The 21394-nt window shown below is 38.9% G+C and overlaps 1 protein-coding gene and 1 long non-coding RNA gene across 3 annotated transcripts; one reads left to right on the top strand and one right to left on the bottom strand.

Annotated features, from left to right (window-relative positions):
* Nucleotides 1-713: 713 nt before the first annotated feature.
* Nucleotides 714-13255, bottom strand: prpsap2 (phosphoribosyl pyrophosphate synthetase-associated protein 2). Its single transcript, XM_023270136.3, has 11 exons — nucleotides 13132-13255; nucleotides 11193-11353; nucleotides 9752-9804; nucleotides 7565-7631; nucleotides 7272-7444; nucleotides 5891-6006; nucleotides 4345-4400; nucleotides 4024-4172; nucleotides 3823-3893; nucleotides 2132-2278; nucleotides 714-2048 (listed from the first exon to the last, which is right to left on the bottom strand). Exons 2-11 carry the CDS (start codon nucleotides 11273-11275, stop codon nucleotides 1890-1892), a joined length of 1074 nt encoding a protein of 357 aa, XP_023125904.1. The 5' UTR covers nucleotides 11276-11353; nucleotides 13132-13255; the 3' UTR covers nucleotides 714-1889.
* Nucleotides 13256-15733: 2478 nt separating this feature from the next.
* LOC129347551 (uncharacterized) lies at nucleotides 15734-18994 on the top strand. 2 transcript variants are annotated; one of them, XR_008599695.1, is made up of 3 exons: nucleotides 15734-15912; nucleotides 17381-17539; nucleotides 18491-18994. It is a non-coding gene; the product is annotated as an uncharacterized LOC129347551 (long non-coding RNA). The 2 variants fall into 2 exon arrangements; XR_008599694.1 differs by lacking the exon at nucleotides 15734-15912 and adding an exon at nucleotides 16576-16754.
* The last annotated feature ends 2400 nt before the right edge of the window (nucleotides 18995-21394 follow it).

Raw genomic sequence — 21394 nt, 5'->3', positions numbered from 1 at the left:
CAAGTGGGATCTGTTAATGTACTAAATTAATATGGTAATAACATGCATGCATCATAGAAATTATAATTCTATTTATAGAGCAGTCTTCAAATATAAAGCTACAAAGGGTTTGACAAGATTAAAAAAGCAGTTGACAACAAAAATAACTATTTCAGAACAGTTTGAAACTTTGAGTGAAAAAGTCTAACAGAAAATAAAGCCTTATAAGAATGCCTTTGTATCAAACAGGTTTTAAGTGGCTTATCAGCTTAAAAGATGGTCGGGCCACAAACTGTGAACCTACAGTTAAGGAAATATGTTTTTCAGAGGAATGTGAAAGAGTTTGCAGTCTTTTCTCCTCAGAGAGTGGAGCCCTAACAGAAGAAACCTGCAGCCTCGATGGTGGAATGACTAACAGCACATCAACAGAGGACTTCAGGTTGCAACCAGGTAAGCATCAGATCTGAGGTCTTAAGTTATAACATCTGAAAATTTATTCTAAAATATCCTGGTAGCCAATGAAGAGAAGCTAAACTACTAGTAATCTTGTTGAGGAGTCTATACAGGAGAGTTGAAATAGTCCAAACATGATGAAAGGCAGGTTTGATGATCTGTATTTATTTTGGGTAAAACTGAACCAAAGGACGGCTTGTTAGCATTGTTAGCATGTTATGACGCCTGGAGTGACAAGACATCCCATCGTGAAGCAACAAACCACCACAAAACGGGCCACGTTACTTTCGTACATCATATTTATTAAGTGTTGAAAATAAATACAAAACATTTTTGGAACATCTGGCAAAGTGACAAAGACCTGCTTCAGTCAAGTTTTTTTCTTGTCAGAAAAAGTTTCAGTTTTCCAGCTTGAGCCACAGTTTAAAACTCCGATAATTCAAGCAAACTTAATCGCTCTCGTCCGCGGTGATCTAAAAGGTCGAGGATATGTTTACCCCTTTCCACATTATTAAGAACAAACCTTCCATTTCTGACAGACAGACTTTTTAAATATAAGATCCAGAGGGACAGTACTTCTCTGTGGCGTGAACAAATATCAAACATGTATTGAAATGATGGCACGTAATGTTATACGGATGATTTATATTTCATCGGTGCACTGCCAATAAATTTAACACCCGATTGTAAATATTTCCAGTTTCGCAGTTAGTAGATTTGACACCAGATTAGCATCGAAGTGCAATGGCAACCACGCAGACATGGCTAGCTGGTCGACGTCTAAACTAACCACACAAACAGACAAAACCAATCTGGATGGAAACATGCACTTGGAAACTCGACGCAAGTTAATTAGCTGGAAACCTGCATATGTTATGAGTTAGTAACGTTAGCTGAGGTGAGAGCGATGAAGGCTTGTGTTGTTTTGTCCTGTAGAAGGCACTGACACGCTATCAGTACAATCTGCTTCACTAACAAGATCAGAAAGAGACATTCGGCGCTAATGAATATTTTCTAAACATGCACATATTCAACATCTATGGAGAGAAAAAAACAAAGAAGTAGACAAGATGTAGAGGTAACTAAAGAAGGTTCTGAGGTTTGTACTGTTTTGTTTTAACAAGAGGGCAGCCATTAGAGAGCTCGGCAGTAGTCCATTAACGTCCATTACAGACACAGAGCAGTGTGTGTGCGTGTGCGTGTGTGTGTGTGTGTGTGTGTGTGTGTGTGTGTGTGTGCGTGTGCGTGTGCGTGTGTGTGTGTGTGTGTGTTCAGTCACAGCTATGGATGCTCTGTGGAAATGTGTTCAGACATCTATGTGTGTTCTATGTTAGGGGTTAGCATTCATATGTAATGGTACAGTAGGTGTTTCACTATCATTCATGTCTATGTTCCTGGAGTCTGAGAAGGCAAATGGTTTTCATGTGTGTGTGTGTGTGTGTGTGTGTGTGTGTCGTTCAGTCGTCCACGCCGATGTTGCGGAACAGATACGACATGGACTCTCCGTTGTGGATGCGTCTGATGGCCTCCGACAGGATCATGCTGATGTCCACCGTTTTGATCTTCGGACACTGAAGCTTCTGGAGCTCGTGGGGGATCGTGTTGGTCACCACCACCTGGGAGGAAACGTGAGGGGGGAGGTCACGCAGAGGAAACGCCACACAATGACATCACTGCTGAGGTAAGTAAGTAAGTGCACCTCGTCTATAGCCGACTCCTCGATGAACCGGGGGGCCTCGGAGGACAGGATGCCGTGTGTCGCCATGACAAAGATCTTGTAGGCTCCTCGTTCCTTCAGCGTCTCTGCTGCCGCCACAAAACTGTCGACGTCATCGATGATGTCGTCCTGCAGGACAAACAGACCAGTTTAAGACATGCTGTCAGCCTGGTAGAGTAGTATGGCGCCCTCTAGTGGGAACCAGCGACCGCAGACAGCTTATGGAGAGTTACTGAATGCCCCTCGACTGATCACTGAGCTTTTAGGAGTTTAAACTGACATTGTGAGATTTAGTTTTTCTGCATTATGTACTGTAGTAAGAAAAAATGCAGGAATTTTCACTAAATTACTTGAAGAACTATTTGGAAAGAACTAAAGATTCCAGAATGATTGTGGTGATTTTGGTAGAAAAGTGCACCTGAATCAAAAAATTACACATTTTATTAATAAGTTGAAAAAACCACCCTTACTCATACAGTAACGCTGGCAAAGGAATCTGAAAGTTTTTTTGTTTAGATGGCACATCATGAAGAGTTTTGTGTTGTACAGATAGATAAAACCTTTATTGATCCTGCAGCGGGGAAATTTTCAGTGTTACACCAGTAGAAACCGTAAAAAGAAAAACAGCAGCACACAATGCACAGATATAAATAAGTACTTTCTCCTAACAGAAGAAATATAAATGTTTCCAGAAAAAAAATGCACATAGTGTCCTTATTTACATTGTCATTGCAGTTAGTTTGTGGGTGAACTGAACTACTGGAGCTTCATTAAACAGTCTGACTGCAGCAGGAAGGAAGGATCTGCAGTATCTGTCCTTTAGAACCGTGGGTGAAGCTGTCTGTCACTGAAGGAGCTGTCTAGTGCTGCTACTGTTTCCTGTAGGGGGTGGGAGGTGTCCTCTATGACAGACAACAGCTTTGTCATCATCCTCCTGTCTCCCTCCACCTCCACAGGATCAAGTCATGCTGCCTCATGTAGTGGTGAGGAATAAGGCGGCGCTGGCAGAGCAGCTGTTCTGGGTCAACATCGTTTCTAAACATAAAATATTTCTGAACGACTGATGTTGCATTTCTTTTTCAGCGTTTCTCTCCTGTTCCTCGCTCAGTTTGTTGTGTGCATGTGGCGCCTGCATGTTGACAAACTCGGTGTCTTGTCAATAAACAGAAAACTGAGGTTCATGCTGACGATGTTTGTCATCAATAATGTGTGTAAAAAAAACAAGTCGTCTCCCACTCCATGGACACTGGACAGCTCCTTTAGTGACAGACTGATCACTCCAGGTGTGTGAAGGAGTGTTACTGCAGGTCCTTCCTTCCTGCTGGTGTCAGACTCTATAATCAGCTCCCAACAGACCACACACACTTAATGACAATTAGCTAACTGTTATGTGCAATAAACCAAAGTGGAATTCATTGTGTAAATATTCTTAAATCTGTGCTGTTAGTATCCTTGTGTTCTTCAGTTTGTCTTATTTATAGTGTGTATATCTTATGTGTTTAATTTCTAGATGTGCCCTTGATTTTTGTAACTGTCACTTTGCTGCTGTGACATTGCAGATTTCCCCTTGTGGGACTAAAAAAGGATATTCTATTCTATTCTATTCTACACAAGGCAACACAACTAGCTTAGATGAAGAGCTGCATGCTGAAAGTTACGTTCTGTTCACTCACCACTATGATGGCGATGCGTCCTCCTACGTCTCCAACCACCGTGATGGGAGGCTTCTCTTTAGGGATCAACACTGGAAACACAAACAGACAGACGGAGGGAGACCTGCTGTGTTTAAACTAATATTATTCAGAAGCAACACCTCAACAACGCTGTTTAAAAATCAGTGTACATGCAACACTTTCTTGGTGTGTGTGCATTACATGGTATCTCCATGCTGGGGTGAATGGCTCCAGTGGTCTTGACGGTGGGAGGGGAATGTCGACCGTCTACCTGGTCTGACTCTGCGTCCTGAGCTTCACCGTGGATCACTGCTATACCCAGACGTAACCGCTCAGCAAACGACTGAGCCCTGAACACCCAGACACAGAGGAAAACGCTGGTAGTGGAAGTTCAGAACAACTAACTATGCTCCAAAGCAACAACTTGGGTTTATAATTAACACATTACTTAGACCATAATGAGTTACAGCTCAGCGGCTCAGTGAAGTCATTTCATAAATACAGTGAGTGAAGAGATCCTACCTTTTGGCAGAAGCTGGAGATTTGGCAACAATCACAGCATTTCTGTAGTCAGGGATCTGAAGGTTCAACAAAAGTGTAAATGAAATAACTGACCATTTGCTAAATCCCTCACCTGAACAACCATCAAATCATATCTTAGTTTGGGATGTTGTTCAGCTTCTGATCTCTCCAGGTTAAGTAAATGGAATACAGTGTTTTCTTCTAAAAATGTTAGCATGTCGTTGAAACCAACTCCAGAACTTTACTACAATATGTATTATTCTCGGTGGAAAGCGTGTTCAGTACATTCAGTGTCGTATTCCTGGATGGTGTCAGACTTCAGGCTAATGTTAGCGGATCTTTTCTGAATGGGGAAATTCTTGGACTTTTAATGAATTAACGTCTTTTTCTGTTCATCTTGTGTCTCTTTTGCTTAGATTAGTGGCATTGGCGCTGTTGGCTGCTATCTTTTTGTTGCAGACATCGGCTGTGGTTTTTGGCTTTGGCTACATATATATATATATATATATATATATATATATATATATATATATATATATATATATATATATATATATATATATATATATATATATATATGAATTGTTTTTAAATACTGTGAACATTTTACATTCTCTGATATGGTGTGCTGTCTTGGCCAGGTCTCAATCGGAAAAGAGATTTTTAATCTCAAGGAACTTCCTGGTAAAATAAAGGTTAAAAAAAATACATAAAAATGCAGTCAGTTGAATATTTTAGGGTGTCTAAATATAAACAGTTGGTGCCATTAAACCAGCAGAAGAAGAGGGAGCAAATGGTAAAAAAGACATGCAAAGAGAGGATAAGGTGTGATGGGAAGTATGTAGCCATTAGGTTTATATTTAAGACCGATATTAACTCAAGTTTATTGGTTAAATTAGTTAGAATTAGTGGTTCATGTCCGTTATGAGACAATGAGCTTCCTACTGTGGCACCAATGATGCAGCTCACTCCAGGTCTGATGCTAAAAGCCACACAAAAAAACCCACCCTAAGCATTTTCCTGCAGCACCATACATGGTTTCTGGGTGACTTTTAAAATAGTTTTTATGGTCTTTTTTGGGAAACTGTATTCAATGTTTTGTAAGACTTTAAAGTCAAGTATCCCCAGGAGGAAACCTCTAATGCAGGCAGCAAAATGGCCGTTCCACTCTACTGATGTCTGTGTTTACTTTTGGTCAAACACAAAAGGTTTGAAATGATTCATGGCGGGGGGAAAAAAAATCTCATTTTAGGAACACTGGCAGGGAGTTTGTGCTTTTTAGCCATTTTCTGTGAATCTTAGTTGATCTGAATTTCAACAAAGGTGGTATTTAGTATGAAGTAGTGAGGAACAATAATCAGGTAGAAAGGTTCCCTGAAGATAGATGAAGAAGCTCAAGTGCTGAACTTCCACTGTTATCATCATGAACTGCATGTGTCTGATGAACAAACAGTCAACTTAATGATTTGTAGAGGTGCAGGGAAAAAGGTTGGAAGAAAAGCAAACTGGACATCATGTACATGTGTTGTATGTGTTCATCTTTTACCTCTTCCTGTATGTATTGCAGCAGAAAAGGCGAAGCCCTCAGATTGTCCACTGGGATGTTGAAGAAGCCTTGAATCTCTTTCTGATGGAGGTCCATCGTGATGAGGTGGGTGAGGCCTACACAAACACACTCATGTTAGCTGTGAAAACACCTATTTTACATATTGCTCTGTATGTACACTACCGTTCAAAAGTTTGGGGTCACCCAGGCAGTTTCATGTTTTCCATGAAAACTGAGACTCTTATTCACACTTTTATAAGGGGTTTCTAATCATCAATTAGCCTTTCAGCACCATTAGCTAACACAATGTAGCATTAGAACACAGGAATGATGGTTGCTGGAAATGTTCCTCTGTACCCCTATGGAGATACAGCGGGTCCTCGACTTACATCAGAGTTCCGTTCCTAGGGATCGACATAAGTCGATTTTTGCCTTAAGTCAGAACTCCAAAGCCGTTACATGCATCATGATATCGATCAATTCTGTGAAAAGTCATGAGTACCAACGACTTTCATGCATGTATGAATCATTTTACAAGAAGAAAACAGAATATTGTAACGGACTGATATTGTTGTTGATGTTGAGGTTTCATGTTTATTGTTCAGTTCCAGATTTACCTAATGTCAGTGAATGTGCCATATTTAACTAGCTCACCTCTGATTGGCTGAGAGTCAGCAGTAGAGAGAGCTGAGAGCGGAGGCTAATTCTGGAGTTATCAGGTTTTCTAGTTATTCTGCCGTTGTCTATGGCCAACAGTAGCCTGTGTGAAGGTTCAATAAACCACCATAGAACCAGATAAAGTGTCACTCATTCATCACAGAGAGTCGCTACAATATGTTGACCTGTTTTTACAACTTGACCCATGTTCGTTGGTGTTTCGCCCTGTTCTGAGCGTTTTATTCTACCTAATTTCACCTTCATGGAGACGGCTTTCCTTTTCTTTGAAGCATCAGAAGAGTCTGACTTACACTTGGGAGCCACAATGAAGGGAAAAAAGTTTGTCATTGTAGCACAATCCAAGGTGGTGTACAACCGGAGAATGGAAATAAAGCCATCTTATAGCACCGCATGACGACGTATTCATCAACTAGTTCCACGTAACCAGTTCCGACTTAACAGCGTAGGTCGAGGACCTCCTGTATTCCATTAAAAATCAGCCGTTTCCAGCGAGAATAGTCATTTACCACATTAACAATGTCTACACTGGATTTCTGATTCATTTAACGCTCATTGAAAAAAAACCCTTTCTTTCAAAAATAAGGACATTTCTAAGTTACCCCAAACTTTTACACAGTAGTGTATGTCAGATGCTCAGTTGTTAAACATTATCAGCAACTTCTTTCTCCTCTATCCTCTTCCTGGGCAGCTGACACCCACTTACCAGCTTTACACATCATGGAGGCGATCAGCTTGGAGACGATGGAGCCCCTCTTCCTCATCTTACACTGCTTGCTGTAGGGGAAGTATGGGAGGACGCCTGTGATGCTTCTAGCACAGGATGTCCTGCACGCATACACCATGATCAGCATCTCCATGATGGTGGTGTTCACATCCCTGATGAAGACAAAACACGGAGAAGAAGAGTGGAGGACGGCGGTATTAGACAAACGTGATATGAGCGAGCGTGTCGAGGGAAAACTCTACTAAAACTTAATAATGTGAGTTCTCTCTTACTTGGACACTGTCTGGATGACAAAGACATCTTTGCCTCGCACCGACTCCTGGATCTGTACCCGCGTTTCTATGGAAACAAAACAGGATGTGAGAAGAGGGAGCGCATAAACACACATCCAGCGGGCGCAACTACACACTCGTATCTCATAACAAAGCCTGTCAGCTTCATTACCCCTCCCCCCCACTGTGTGAAATCGTAGATACCAGCATTCCAAAAATGTGCCTCCCACAGTAGAGAGATTAGAAAACAAAATGCTTTCTAAGCAGAGCCCATGTCCAGAAAAAATACAGAAGGAACACAGACGCTGCTGCCATCGACCTAAAATCATAGAAGCTGAGCCACAGACGAACAACTCAAACTGTAACCGCCTGAATATAGACGTGTGAAATAAACATCTTTGTCTGCTAGCGCTCCATTTCTTTCCATTCACTGTTGTTCTCGCCTGTCCTTGAACCTTGCTTAACACTTGTAATCTCCCACACTGAATACCGTCTACTCTTGTCAAACAACCACCTGCCTCATGTAGCAAACGACAACTGACAATCAGACTTAATAAATAAAACCTCACATTAAAATGTTCCCAATAAAACACTTAGAATCCCCAAGTTAGAAGAAATCATGAAGGATATTTTACTAAAAGCTGAGCCCTAAATGAGGGGTGTCAAACATGCGGCCTGCGGGCCAAAACCGGCCTCCCAGAGGGTCCAATCCGGCCCTCAAAGTGGAAAAATTACAGAGAAGACATTAACTGCAGGTTGTAAATTAGTAAAACTATACATTTCAAATAATTTCTAGATCATGACAAGTTGTTTTGATCACAAAGTAAAATACTAGATTGTTCATTGTTCTTTTGTCATTTTGTATCTCATTTTTGTCGTTTTTAGTCTCATTTTTATAATATTTTGTCTTGTTTTTGTTGTTGTCTTTTATTGTCTGACTTCTGTTGTTTGCCTCATGTTTTTGTTGTTCTGTGTCTAATTTTTGTGGTTTTGTCATTTTGTGCCATGTTTTTGTTGTTTTGTGTCTCATTTTCGTCGTTTTGTGTCTCATTTTCAGCGTTTTGTCTCATTTTTTTAGTATTTTGCCTTGTTTTTGTTGTTTTTTGTCTTCTATTGTCTGACTTTTGTCATTTGTCTCGTTTTCGTTGCTTTGTGTCTCATTTTTGTCGTTTTGTCTCATTTTTGTCATTTTATTTCTCACTTTTGTAATATTTTGTCTTGTTTTTCATCTTTTTTTGTCTGACTTTTGTTGTTTTAGATTTCCTCAGTAATTTTTCTCCCAGTTTCTCATTATGGCTTTTTTTCCATGCCACTAGCAGAATTTTGACTAAATATCTGTTATTTCCCATCACACTCTCTTCAGAGAAACTACAAAGATAAAGCACACTGCAGCTCAGAGGGATCTTATGACCCATTATCTGTTATTTTCTGACATTTCCAAAAAACATGTGAGTGACCTACAAGTTCTCCACACTCTCGCCAACATTTCTGATCTCGATTTAACTGTTTATTTTTGATCTTTGGTGTAATAAAGAAGACAGTTTTCCAGGAGAACTCCCTCCATATCCGTGAGCTAGTGGATATGTGGTGAATCCTCCACATATTCAGCCAATCATCATCTATAATTTCCGTGTTAAGTTCCTTCTCCCAGTTGCGTTTTATATAACTAGTTGTATGTTTATCATGCAAATTTAGTGCCTGATATATTGCTATATATATAGCCTCTTAAATTTGAATATTTTCTGGTGCCTTTCCTCTTGTATGACAGCAAACTGAATATACCTTTGGGTTTGTGGATGTCATCTTGGGCTTTGGGTAAAATTGATCAACATTTTTCACCATTTTCTGACATCAATACACCAAATAACAAATAGATTAATTGACCAAATAATCGACAGATCAATTCACAACAAAAATTAAATACATTTCTGTTGTTTCTTAAATCAGTTTTGTCTCTGCAAAACTTCTAACTTGTCCTGAATGTTGATCTTCCTGCCATCTATACCCAAAATAAAAAAGTATGTATGCTATCTCTGAAGCCCGGGATGAAACTTCTTTGGTTCTGCACCACTTCTGTTGCTTATCAGCTGTAGCACACTAGCAGGATTAGTCTTTAAAGCTGGACCAACTTTACTTATCTTGTACAATGTGTTAACTGACACCACATATTTTAAGAAGTCATCTTACCTCTGTTAGCTTCCTGGTACACCTGCACCTTGCCAAGTTCCACCCCCAACCGCCTGAGAAACAGAAAATGACGAAGACAGTTGGCATAATGGGGAAAAAACTGTTATTACTACAAGTTACAGAGATTAAGTTTGACGTGAAAGTGAAAAGAGGAAAAATGATACAAAAATAAACTACTAGTTTAGACGTGTATTAACGCACTGTGTCTTATTTAGTCACGCACACCTGGAATTTAGTGTGATACACCAAGCCAAATCCTTTATTTCTTCTATAAACATGCATAGACTCCCATGTCCTTGTGTAAACCAGGGTTGCAATTCAAGCAGGGTTTGCAGTTCGTAAGTGTTTGTTTCTCGAGATAATGAAATATGAGCAACGTCCTGAAGCTAGAAAACTAGATTTGGTATATTTTACAAAGGAGAGGAGAGATAAAGTACTGGCTTTTAGTTGATTTTTTGACTCTTGGTGCTTAAAAAAAAGTCAAAATATGGAGCGCAATGTTGCCCAGTTGCAGGGTTAAATGTGACTGATGGAAAACTAAGAAAAAATAAAGGACATCAAATGCAGTATTTGTGTCAGATATACAGCTGCTACCACTGTACATGCATAATTCTAATTAAATATTCTGCAGAGGCTCAGGAAAGAGGCATATTTTGCTTATTGTGCTCTTCTTAGTTGTTCCAGATGTTTAGGAAGCGTAACAAGATCAGAATTTAAGGTCACCCTTCAAATGATTTGCCTAAACTGGAGTTATGCTGTTTCAGTGTTCGTTGCAGTAATCTTTTAAAATAATTTCCCTTCATAGACTTAATTTATTTGCATTCCAAAAAGTTGTATATTTATCAAGGCAACTTACTGCACTCTACTGCAGATTCATGGAAAATTATTTGAGCAAGAAAAGAAACATTATGTTAAAAAAAAAAGCGGATTTAGGCTTCGATAGTCAGCTCACACAAACAACGCTGTTATTTTTGATGAAAGATCAAATAAAGAAAAACAGAATGCCTCTACCTCCTGGGAGCAACGTGAATATTCAGTGGATTCAATTCTGTCAGCTTATTCTGGAGGATTATGACTTTTAACTAGGGGAGTATTCTCTATAGTCACTCAGAATGGGAATATTTTTGTAAAGTGTCTTTTTTTTGTGTGTCATGAATGCATGCAGTGGAGTGGTTAGTCGCATTGTAAACACCAAACTGCAAATAGCACAGCAATTTAAACAGAAAGCACATCCAAATGTAGCAGTGAGAAAGCCTGAATGAAAAACATCTGAACAAATGCACTGAAGAGTTTTAAAGCTGTTTCTTGACGTCTGACATGATGGAGGTGACAGACCTGTTCCTCAAGCTCTCGCATCGACTGTTTACTCTAAAACAACCGCCTGTATTACTGCTCTCCACGCTTGTGTACACAAACGTCAGCAAACGCTCGCCGTACTCACTCTGCAATCCTCTTGCCCAGCTCGCGGCTCGAAGGATGCGAGTTGGCGGTGAAGATGACCAGGCCACCCTTAGTGTGGTTCATGTCTTTGGGGTCTCGGCTGCTACTCTCCCCACACTCAGGCAGTGGATCCCTGGGCACCCACGCTGCACTGAGCCCTTCCTGTGAGGGAGGGAACGGCGGTTACTTCCTTTAAAAATCAGCGTGTCAACCGTCACAAGTCAAGGAGAAGAGGAACCGGAAACACATTTTGGTTAAACTCTTCAAGACGTCATTTTCAGACTAAATGACTAAATAAAAGCACCATCATGTGACACACGAATGCAGCTTTAATTCCTTGATTTAAAACAAGAAATATGGGTTTATAAATAGGACTGCACCGTATATCGTGTGTGCACGTGCAATATTCACAGCACAGGTGACGCATTTCACACTGATGTTAAAGTAAGACAAATTAACCCTGTAAAACCCACTGTTGCAGATATTTTTATGTAATTTTCTATTTTTTATATACACATATATATACACATGTATTTTTGTTACTTTGTAACCTTTTGTCTCTTTGTTTTGTTCGTGTTGTCTCATTTTTTGCTTCTCGCTTTTCTCGTTTTGTGTCTCATTTTTGTAATATTTTGTCTTTTTGTTGTTATTTGTCTGACTTTTGTTGCTTGCCTCATGTTTTTGCCGTTTTGTTTCTAATTTGTGTCGTTTTCTGGGTTTTTTGTCTCACTTGTGTTGTCTATTTTTTGTCGCTTTGTTTCTTTTTTGGCATTTTTTGTCTCGTTTGTGTCATTTGTGTAATTTCTTCTCGTTTTTGTCTACTTTTTGTCACTTTGTAACTTTTTTCTAATTTTTTGTCTTTTTTGTCATTTTGTTTCTCGCTTTTGTCATTTTGTGTCTCATTTTTGTAATATTTTGTCCTGTGTTTTTTGTCATACTTTTGTCATTTTGATTTGATTTTTGTAAAATACTCTATCATTCATTTCCAGATAGCTGTGACTAAATGTTGTGTTCCTTTGTAGACACTCTGTGATCTGGAAGTTGTAATGTGGAAATGATAAACTGAGGCATAATGTTGTTGAAATTGAATTTATTTTTCTTAAGAAATATCAGCTTGTTCATAGTGTTTTGTAAAAAGATAATTCCTTAAATGTGAACATTTTCAAACTGGATTTTTTGCACTAAAACAAAGGAAACATTTGCAGTTGTAGTTATTTATTGGTTATTATGCTGATGAGTTGTAGTTACATTGCATCTCTCTGTAATAATCTATGAGTGTATCTGTGTTTATATGAGCATATAAATCCTGCATCTTACTGTGTCTGTGGTAGGAAAAGCTTTCACTGAGTGCAGCTGATAGGAGTAGAACAATAACAGAGCAAACAAAAAGGCTGGACTACCATGTGCAACCATGTGCAACCAGAATGAGTGCGAATCACACTATCTGCGTAGATTATTAAATTCTGCATGTATTTTAACGTTCAGTGTTGTTTTAGGAGGTCATTATCCTTAAATCAGCCACACCGAGCCTCTAAAAGATGCTAGAAATCCTACCAACAGTCACATTAGCTTCCTCATGCGGCTAAGCTAACTGGATTTCGCCGCTTATAGTGCGATTTATTACCCGATACCGAGTGTGTAAAAACGTTAAACCGTGTCCTGAAACTGTGCTTGTAATAACTGTTCTATAACCACAGTCTGACTGATAAAATCTAAAGAATAACGCCGTTATAACGAGATGTTTGGCAGATAGCGGTATGCTAGCCAACGTTCACACACAAGTACTAACGCGATAGCTGGAAATAATCTCACCACAGCAAAGCTCCTGACTGCGCGAATTGATTTCTCATGCGTCGGAAAGCAAATATTTCCGTGCGGCTAGCAGGGAAAAAAACGCAATAAATTATACCAAATGAAACAAAGAACAAAGAACTCCTTACCAGCTTGCGTGTTAGGTCCGGTTACAATCTGCAACCAACAGTATATGATTGTACGAGCCTCCAGAAGCACTTTCAACCTGTTCTCCTCACTCTGGCTGCGATGGTCGGGCTTGACGGACGTGCGGCTCGACCAATCAGAGGCCAGAACACCGAAAGAGGGCGGTGCATAGATGCGTTCAAATGCTCGTTTAAAAAAATCGTAGATTGGTTAATATATAACTGAGGGACTTTTGAAGTCCATGGGATATATCTTGTATACATTTTTATTAAATGTAAAAAAAAAAAACAAATTTCTTTATGTTCATTCTGATCATGTCTTTAGAAATCCCATAATTATTTATTATGGAAACAATCACATTAATAAAAAAAATGACTGGATATCACTGAAATGTCAACTATGTTACAAAAAATCCTGCAATTATATATTGTCCCATACAGAATGACTTGAAAATGATCAATAATTACTGAAAATTAGTCCAGAATGACATGAAATTTGTCCTAAATGACTTGAAAATTATCCCAAAGACACAAAAATTATCCAAAATGATGAGAAAAGATCCAAGCTGACATAAAACTTGTTGAAAATGACAAGGAAATTGCCCAAAATGACTCAAAACTTGTCCAAAATTGTCCAGGTCAATATATAATTGAGGGACTTTGGAAGTCCATGGGATATATCCTGCATACATTTTTATTAAAAAATTTTTTTTAAAGTTTTTTATGTTCATTATGATCATGTCTTTACAAATTCCATAATTATTTATTATGAAAACAGTCACTTATTAATAAAAAATGACTGGATATCACTAAAATGTCAACTACATAACCACCCCAATTTAACAACCACCTTCTAATTAGCTAAACAATAATAAAATGAGCTTATTCAGAAATTTTTTTGATTGTGTTCTTTTTATTAAGTTGAGATAATCATGACAGATATTTCTTTTTTGGCAATATATCAAATTCTATATGGAAAATTACAAATTGTATCTGTGTCCTAGAAATCACTTTCAACTATTTTCCCCATTACAAAAACACCTCTCAAGGAAGTGTGTTAATTCCAGATCACATGACCTGCTCCACGTTTTGTGTGTCTAATTTTTTGTCATTTTGTGTCTCGTTTTTGTCATTTGGTGTCTTGATTTTATCATTTTGTGTCTCGTTTTTGTCATTTTGTGTCTCGATTTTGTCATTTCGTGTCTCGTTTGTTTGTCATTTTGTGTCTCGTTTTTGTCATTTTGTGTCTCGGTTTTGTCATTTTGTGTATCAGTTTTGTCGTTTTGTGTATCCGTTTTGACGTTTCATGTCTTGTTTTTGTCATTTTGTGTCTCGGTTTTGTCATATTGTGTCTCGATTTTGTCGTTTCGTGTCTCGTTTTTGTCATTTTGTGTCTCGATTTTGTCGTTTCGTGTCTTGATTTTGTCATTTTGTGTATCAGTTTTGTCATTTTGTGTATCAGTTTTGCCATTTTGTGTCTTGTTTTTTCATTTTCTGTCTCATTTTTTTCATTTTGTGTTTCGGTTAATAACCTTCTAATTAGCTAAACAATAATAAAATGAGCTGATTCAAAAATTGTTTTGTTTTCTTTTTATATGGAAAATAACAAATTATAACAAAAGGAGAAAATTTGGAGTTGTGGTTGTTTATTGGTTATTATGCTCTGATTTTATGGTCCGGCACACTTGAGATCAAAGTGGACTATATGTGGCCCCTGAACTAAAACAAATTTGACACCCCTGCCTTAAAATGTAACTCCCCTCGGTTGCTTCCTGTAGAATATATAGATCTATGAAATCTTGCCATCCATCCCTCCCTCCTTACTGTAGCTCGAGCACACCAGCTCGCCTACGATTCTCCTCAAACACTGTAAAACTACTCTGAGGCAAGTTATAGTACTGGAGTAATTCAGCCATGCATGCTGGAATAAAAAAAAACAGACTCTGTGGAAGAAAGTAGTTGACATAGGCTTCATTTTTGGGGTTTGTTACCATGAAACCCCAGAATTCTGAGTCTGTCTTATTGAGACTGTCACCTGTACGCTGTAGTTTCAAGGTTCAGCTCAGTCATTGTGTTGGCTGCTGATTTTGCTCATTGTGTGTCTTTGAGCATATAAAAATCAATATATGGACATGTTTACACAATAAAAAATCTGGATTTTCTTTAATAATCTGAACTGCTCTCGATAACAATTCTCTGAAGGCTCTTTTTGAAGTGTGTGCTTTGTGACCAGCCACTTGAGGGCAGTGTGTTTTTGTAGAAGCTTCACACAGCCCTCCCTACTTCAACTTCAGTTTAATCAAGTGAATTTCAAGCCTTAAATAAAGACGGTTTCAGCATGTAGAAGTGTTTTGATGCCTGATAATTAAGTGCTAAGCTGTACTTTCCCCTTTATTTAGATCCCTTGTTAGTTAGATCCCAACATGTAGTCAGATAAATCTCATGTAGTTGTGAGAGTATTACATTCAGAGGGGGAAATGATCTTTTTCCTGCAGGTTGTTGCATTTTTTTTCTTGAATTTTTTGCTTGTTTGTTAATTGTGTGATGATGCAGCTGTGTGTGAATGCGTGCACAGACTTCACCAGAGAAACTGGAATACTGGCAACAAGCACACAACCCTGAACACACACTCCCAGGCAGAGGACAGGACTCTCTTTGAGTGCAATAGATACGGCTAAGTGGCTCATGAATCTACGGTTTCCTTCCCTGGACATTTATTGAATCCCGTCTCAAAGCCGCTGTTCCCGTCTAACAACACCAGGAGAGAGAAACGCAGAAAGAGGGGTGAGGTGGTGCAGCCGAACGCTCTGAAACAAAGCATTTATACATCAAGCGTTAACGTTAGCACGGCTCCGGGGTAGTGAGCTGCGTTTGCATTAACAGAGACGCATTTATAAATACTCTTTCAGTACCATATGGGCTACTCTTTAGTGTTCTTACATAACTCACTGGATATGTGGAGGAGGCAGAGAGCAGCATCCAAGCACTGCACACAGCCCACACACACACACACACACACACACACACACACACACACACACACACACACAATGGAGAAGTTAAAAATCTGGAGGAGGGTGGACAGGCAAAGAAAACACATCAGATGTTGCAGTTGGAAGCACTGTTCCCTCTAAGCTGCGCGCGTGCGCAATTGTGCACTGCTGACACGGTCTCCGCGCACAGAAAATCTGCGCTGCGCACAAAAAAAAAAAAAATCCAACCTAAACTGTAAATAAAATAAACACTTAACATTTCATTCTGTGCTATTTTTCAATGTGAGTCAGTGAGTGACCGGTGACTGGCTGCTGCAGCCAATGATGCGATTCACATACGTATTTACCATAGACTGTATATATTGGTATTTACGCAGCTAATCAACATCATTGACAGACGTCCTGATGTGCAGCCACCGCTGTTGTCATAGATATGAATGAGTAGATAAGACACGCCCCTTTGAGCTGCGTGCTACAGCGAGGCTAAGCTAGTGGGAGCAAAGTTTCAGTGCATTCTGTTGATGTAGACGGCGTGAAAACGGAAACAACAAGTATGCCGGCTCACTGTGCTGCATACAGTTACACACTACGTCGTACGATTGCGACAAGGAAACTTGGAATGACTTTTCATAGGTAAGAATAGTTTTTGGCTCTTTTTTCATTATTAAATCTTGTTGAGAGCTTCCAGTCTATGAGAGCTAACTAGTTAGCCACTAGCAAAATGCTAAGGCGAGCTAGCAGCTTGACAACCAAATACCAGACGATTAATAGTAGCTGTAGTATAGTTGTACAAGCAGTAGTAGTAATACTAAAAGTACAAGCAGCAGTAGTAGTATAAACAGCTGTTAGAGTCGTAGAAGTAGTATCAGCATTTGCAATAGTATTACAAGTTGTAGTAGCAGTGCCACTATCAGCAGCAGTAATATACTACCACCACTACTAGTAGTAGTCCCATTACTATTACTACCACCAATACTACCAATAGTAGTTATAAAGCCTAACTCATGTATATCCAGATTACCATCTATGTTCTTCCTCCAAACCCATTTTATGATTGGGATTACAGGCAATCCTTTAGGACTGCTCTCAAATAATTGAAATGTTACTAAACAAGGTTATACTTATCAAATTAAATAGCTCTGGTCTCCACTATATTGGCGAATTCGGTTCTTTGTACTTAATTTATTAGCATGATTTCTTTTTAATATGTTGTGTACAGACTTACTTACTTCTCTGTCTACTTTTCTTACTCCATGTAGGTTTCCCAGAGACTATGGGTTGAAGAGGAATTGGAAGTTTGTCGGCTTAGACCTGGTGTCATTCCATCAGTGTTAAACTTCCCAGCTCATCTTGGAAGAGTACATGCCAGAAAGACCACAACCAAGCAGCCTTGAGATCTTAGGCAACGTCTCCCTCAGGTGAGTGTCAACGGTGTTCATGGTCAGGTCTGTGGTAATTCTGTCAAAAAACAAAACAGAAAAAAATCTAGATCATAAATCAACATGTAACCAAAGCACTCTGTGTATAACACCATAGTATGGGATGTAGTTCAGAAAACGTCAAAGTATAGTATGCTTTACTCAAGAATAACATAGTATGGCCTGTAGTTCATAGTACAGCATGTCGGCAAGAAAAAAAAACAAAACATAGATTATTATGTGGTTCAAAAAGCGCAAAGTGATAGGATGTTGCCTAAAATTGTCATGTATGATATGTGGTTCAAAAAATGTCATAGTGCAGTATATTGTCAAAATAGTAAATAATTCAAGAAAACATCAGAGTATAATATGTCATCTAAAAAATGCCATAGAATAATAATTTCATTGCCCAAGTAAAAGTATAGTAACTTTTAAAACTGTTCGAATTCTTATATGTTGCTAAAAAAACAAAAACAAAAAAAACATCACAGTAATATGTCAATTAAAAAAGCCTATAGTATAGCGTGTCGCCCAACAAACACCATAGTATAGCATGTGGCTCTAAAAACGTCATAGAAAAGCCTTTAGTCCACAAAACGTTGTTTTGTCCTGGCTGTCTGAAGTAGGTGAGGAGCAACACAAAAACAGTCCAAACGCTGGTTTCCAGAGGGTTAGAGGAGTATTTATTTGAAAGAGTAAGTTTACAACAACACAACATGTGAGGGGGTTAAAAGCAAATGGGTGTTAGTAAAATAAAAATAAATAAACAGAACTAAAAGTGAACTTCATGTTGACATTGATGGGCATTCCAACCAGGAACAAAGTAAAAGATAATCAATACGAAAAAAACCTCTTCCTGTTCACCTCTTAAAACCCAAAAACACACCGCAGTAGCACCCTAAACTAAAACTACCAATGGGTTTCCTGTTTTCCTTTCTGAACAATTCAAAGGTCCCTCTCTATCTCCCCACACATCCACCAACCACTGGAACACATCTCCAAAGTTCTGCTGGGCCAGCTCAGCTTCCCTTCAGAAGAAGTGCTGCCACCTGCCAGATGAAGGAGCCTTTTGAGAGGCAGCTGGCATCGTGATTGGACTGTACTTTGGTCTGTTCCAATCCAGCTTCAGCTCCAGAGACGGCAGACGGGACGAGTCAACGGAGGCCTGGTGGACGAAGTCATGCAGCTGAGTACAATCCAGAAAACAACAGAGGAGGAGTGCAGTGGCCCAGAGCCAGAACAAACAGAGTAGCATCGTATGTCTCTTAGAAAACATCATAGTATAGCCTTTGGGATGAAAAAACGCCATCATATACATCGTATATTGTACAAATAACAAGTCAAAGCAAAGAGACATACATTGTAGAATTGTAGTAATTGTGGGCTGACTGATTTACTGATTATCAGTATTTTATTTTTTACTGATTTATGGTAATAAATACATTTACAAATGGCGCTACTTTGGCTCTGAACCTTTATCTACTTGTGGTCGCTCTGTCTTCTAGAGTGATTTGATTGGTTATACGTCACGAATAAAACTCCTTTAACTTAACATCTGTAAACAAAACAAAAACGTATCAACAAAGTTTTCTGTTAGAGTTTGTGTTATTCTAAGTTTAACTCCAAGATTTTAAATACTTTCATTTACTGCAAATGAATATCCAAATGAATATACCCCAAATGTCTCACTAATAATCATTATCAGCCTTAAAAACCCACAAAACACCCCTCTATACTCGACCACACTTAGTACAGTCCGGTTCCCCCTTCTATAAATCTGCTTGGAATCTTCCACTTTCTGTTTGTCAAAGTGGCCTTCTCCCTCGACAGGTTTTGTTGGAGCTCATGCAACAAACATTTTGGGTAACTGCACTTTAATATGGATGGATGACACTGAATTAGAGTCTGTTTTAATGAGACTGAGTTAAGATATGTAGCTCTGTCATTAAATAGGAAATTATTTCTCAGAATTCACAGAGAAAAGTCTGAAATGTTTGCTAGGTTAGCATCCCACATGTTCTTTGGCTCAGCTAAAGCTAACTCTCTCCAACTTCTGGATCTCTTGAGTTGCTTGTTGTTAAAATATCTTGCTAGAGGTGCTGAAGCTCAGAAAGTCTGAGATGTTTGTTCAAAATAAGCTCATTCTTAAGTCTGATCTGAACTGTCCTCTTTTGTTTTAACTTTCCCTAAACTTAGGAGTTAATGACAGAGCAGCACATCCAGACTCAGTCTCATTTATGTAGAGATTAAACTTCAGTGTCATTCATTGATGTTAAAGTGCAGTTTTTCAAATGTTTGTTGCACATGCTCCCGACCAAACCAGTCCAGGTGGAAGACGATGTGAAGAGAAAGCTCCAGAGGATGAATTTCACACATTTACGTTGGAAATAAATGTCCTTTAATTTGACATTGTCATGCAAATGATGTTCAAATCTTTAAGTGTTTTGTTTATGTTGGTTTCTAAATGTTTTTTGACACTCGGCCCTAAAGATTAAAACCTTCTACGGCTCACAAGCTGCAACAATTCACACATTATCAACTATCTTTCTGACTAAACTAAGACAAAAAGTGAAAAACTGCCTGATTCCTGCATCATGAATGTAAATCTTTTTGTTTTTTTTGGTATGACCGTAAACTGAATATATTTGGGTTTGACATTTTATAAACCAAAACAAGAAATAAATTACTGGAGAAAACGACAGATTAATGGGCAAAGAAATTGTGTTTTCTAACATACATGGCTGAATTACTCCAACATTACAAGATACATACAATTTTAATACAGTTTTATTTATATAATGCCAATTACAGGTCAAATTGTCTCAAGATGCTTTATTATTATATTTTTTTTGTCATATTTAAAATATGACAAAGTAAGAAATTTAAACCTCTTGACCAATCCAATTTATTTTTTAGTTTTTAAGAGACTAATTGACAATTCAAACTTTCTCCACTAAAACTAATAAACATGAGGTCAAATAGAAGGAAGAGTTTTAAATACTGCAGTCCCATGACGACAAGAATAAAGTTTCTCAACAAAAACTAAATCTGCTGGTGGATTCCATGAAAGTCCTAATGAAGGATAATAAAGTGTGATACTAAAGGTTTGTGGTGCTAAAAATGTCAAAGTAAAGATATCGAGTTGAACATCTGGATGGAGGTTGATAAAAGTTGACCCCCCTTCATTTCTCTGGCGTCAACTCCATGGATTTTATGGATGGTGGTCAAAGACCTGCTCTTCTAGTGGTCTTCCTTCGAGTCGCTGTAAAAAGTCAGGCCATCCTGGCCGACTTCAACACCTCTTCATGACAACTTGTTCTGCCTCCGACCTGGTGGAAACTCCAGAAACTCGGGAAAACCTGTGGAGACTCGAAGAACTCGTGGAGACTCGAAGAACTCGTCGGGCGGGGGAAGGTGTGGTGGGTGGTGGGGGGAGGTGGGGGAGTAGAGGGGGGAGGCCGCCACCCACCTCCCCGCCTACTCTCCACCCTGACTCCACCCAGACTCCGCCTTGGCTCCACCCATGTGGTCACTTCAGAAACTACGATGCCAAAGGGACGACGAATTTATTTCTTTTTATCTGATCTGTAGCTCAGTGAGTTAAGGATTTGCCTATGGAGCTGCAGGTCGCTGGTTCAAGACCAGACCCTTCTTAAATTTTCATCAAAATCCTGACAAAGACAAAGAAAGAACATTGCCGGTGGCAGGTCTTGAACCTGCGACCTTCCAGTTGGTAGTCCGTCTTCTTACCTCCTGAGCTACTCGCTCAGATACTAATTCTTCTTTTTTTTGCGCATTTATCATCTATTTTTTTATCATTTTCGAGTTTTTTTTTAACTCGAGTCTCGACTCGAC

The sequence above is a fragment of the Amphiprion ocellaris genome, chromosome 19 (genome assembly GCF_022539595.1).
Source record: "Amphiprion ocellaris isolate individual 3 ecotype Okinawa chromosome 19, ASM2253959v1, whole genome shotgun sequence".
NCBI classification, from domain to species: Eukaryota; Metazoa; Chordata; class Actinopteri; family Pomacentridae; genus Amphiprion; species Amphiprion ocellaris.
The sequence above is the reverse complement of the archived record's forward strand: the minus strand, read 5'-3'. Positions and strand labels throughout refer to the sequence as shown.

What these genes read in the sequence shown, in the direction of transcription:
- prpsap2 (XM_023270136.3), bottom strand. Translation starts at nt 11,275, where the DNA reads ATGAACCACACTAAGGGTGGCCTGGTCATCTTCACCGCCAACTCGCAT. An exon ending in CTGGGCAAGAGGATTGCAGA is followed by an intron (nt 9,805 to 11,192) that starts GTGAGTACGGCG and finishes TCTGTTTCTCAG; the next exon opens with GCGGTTGGGGGTGGAACTTG. An exon ending in AGGAGTCGGCTATAGACGAG is followed by an intron (nt 2,049 to 2,131) that starts GTGCACTTACTT and finishes GTTTCCTCCCAG; the next exon opens with GTGGTGGTGACCAACACGAT.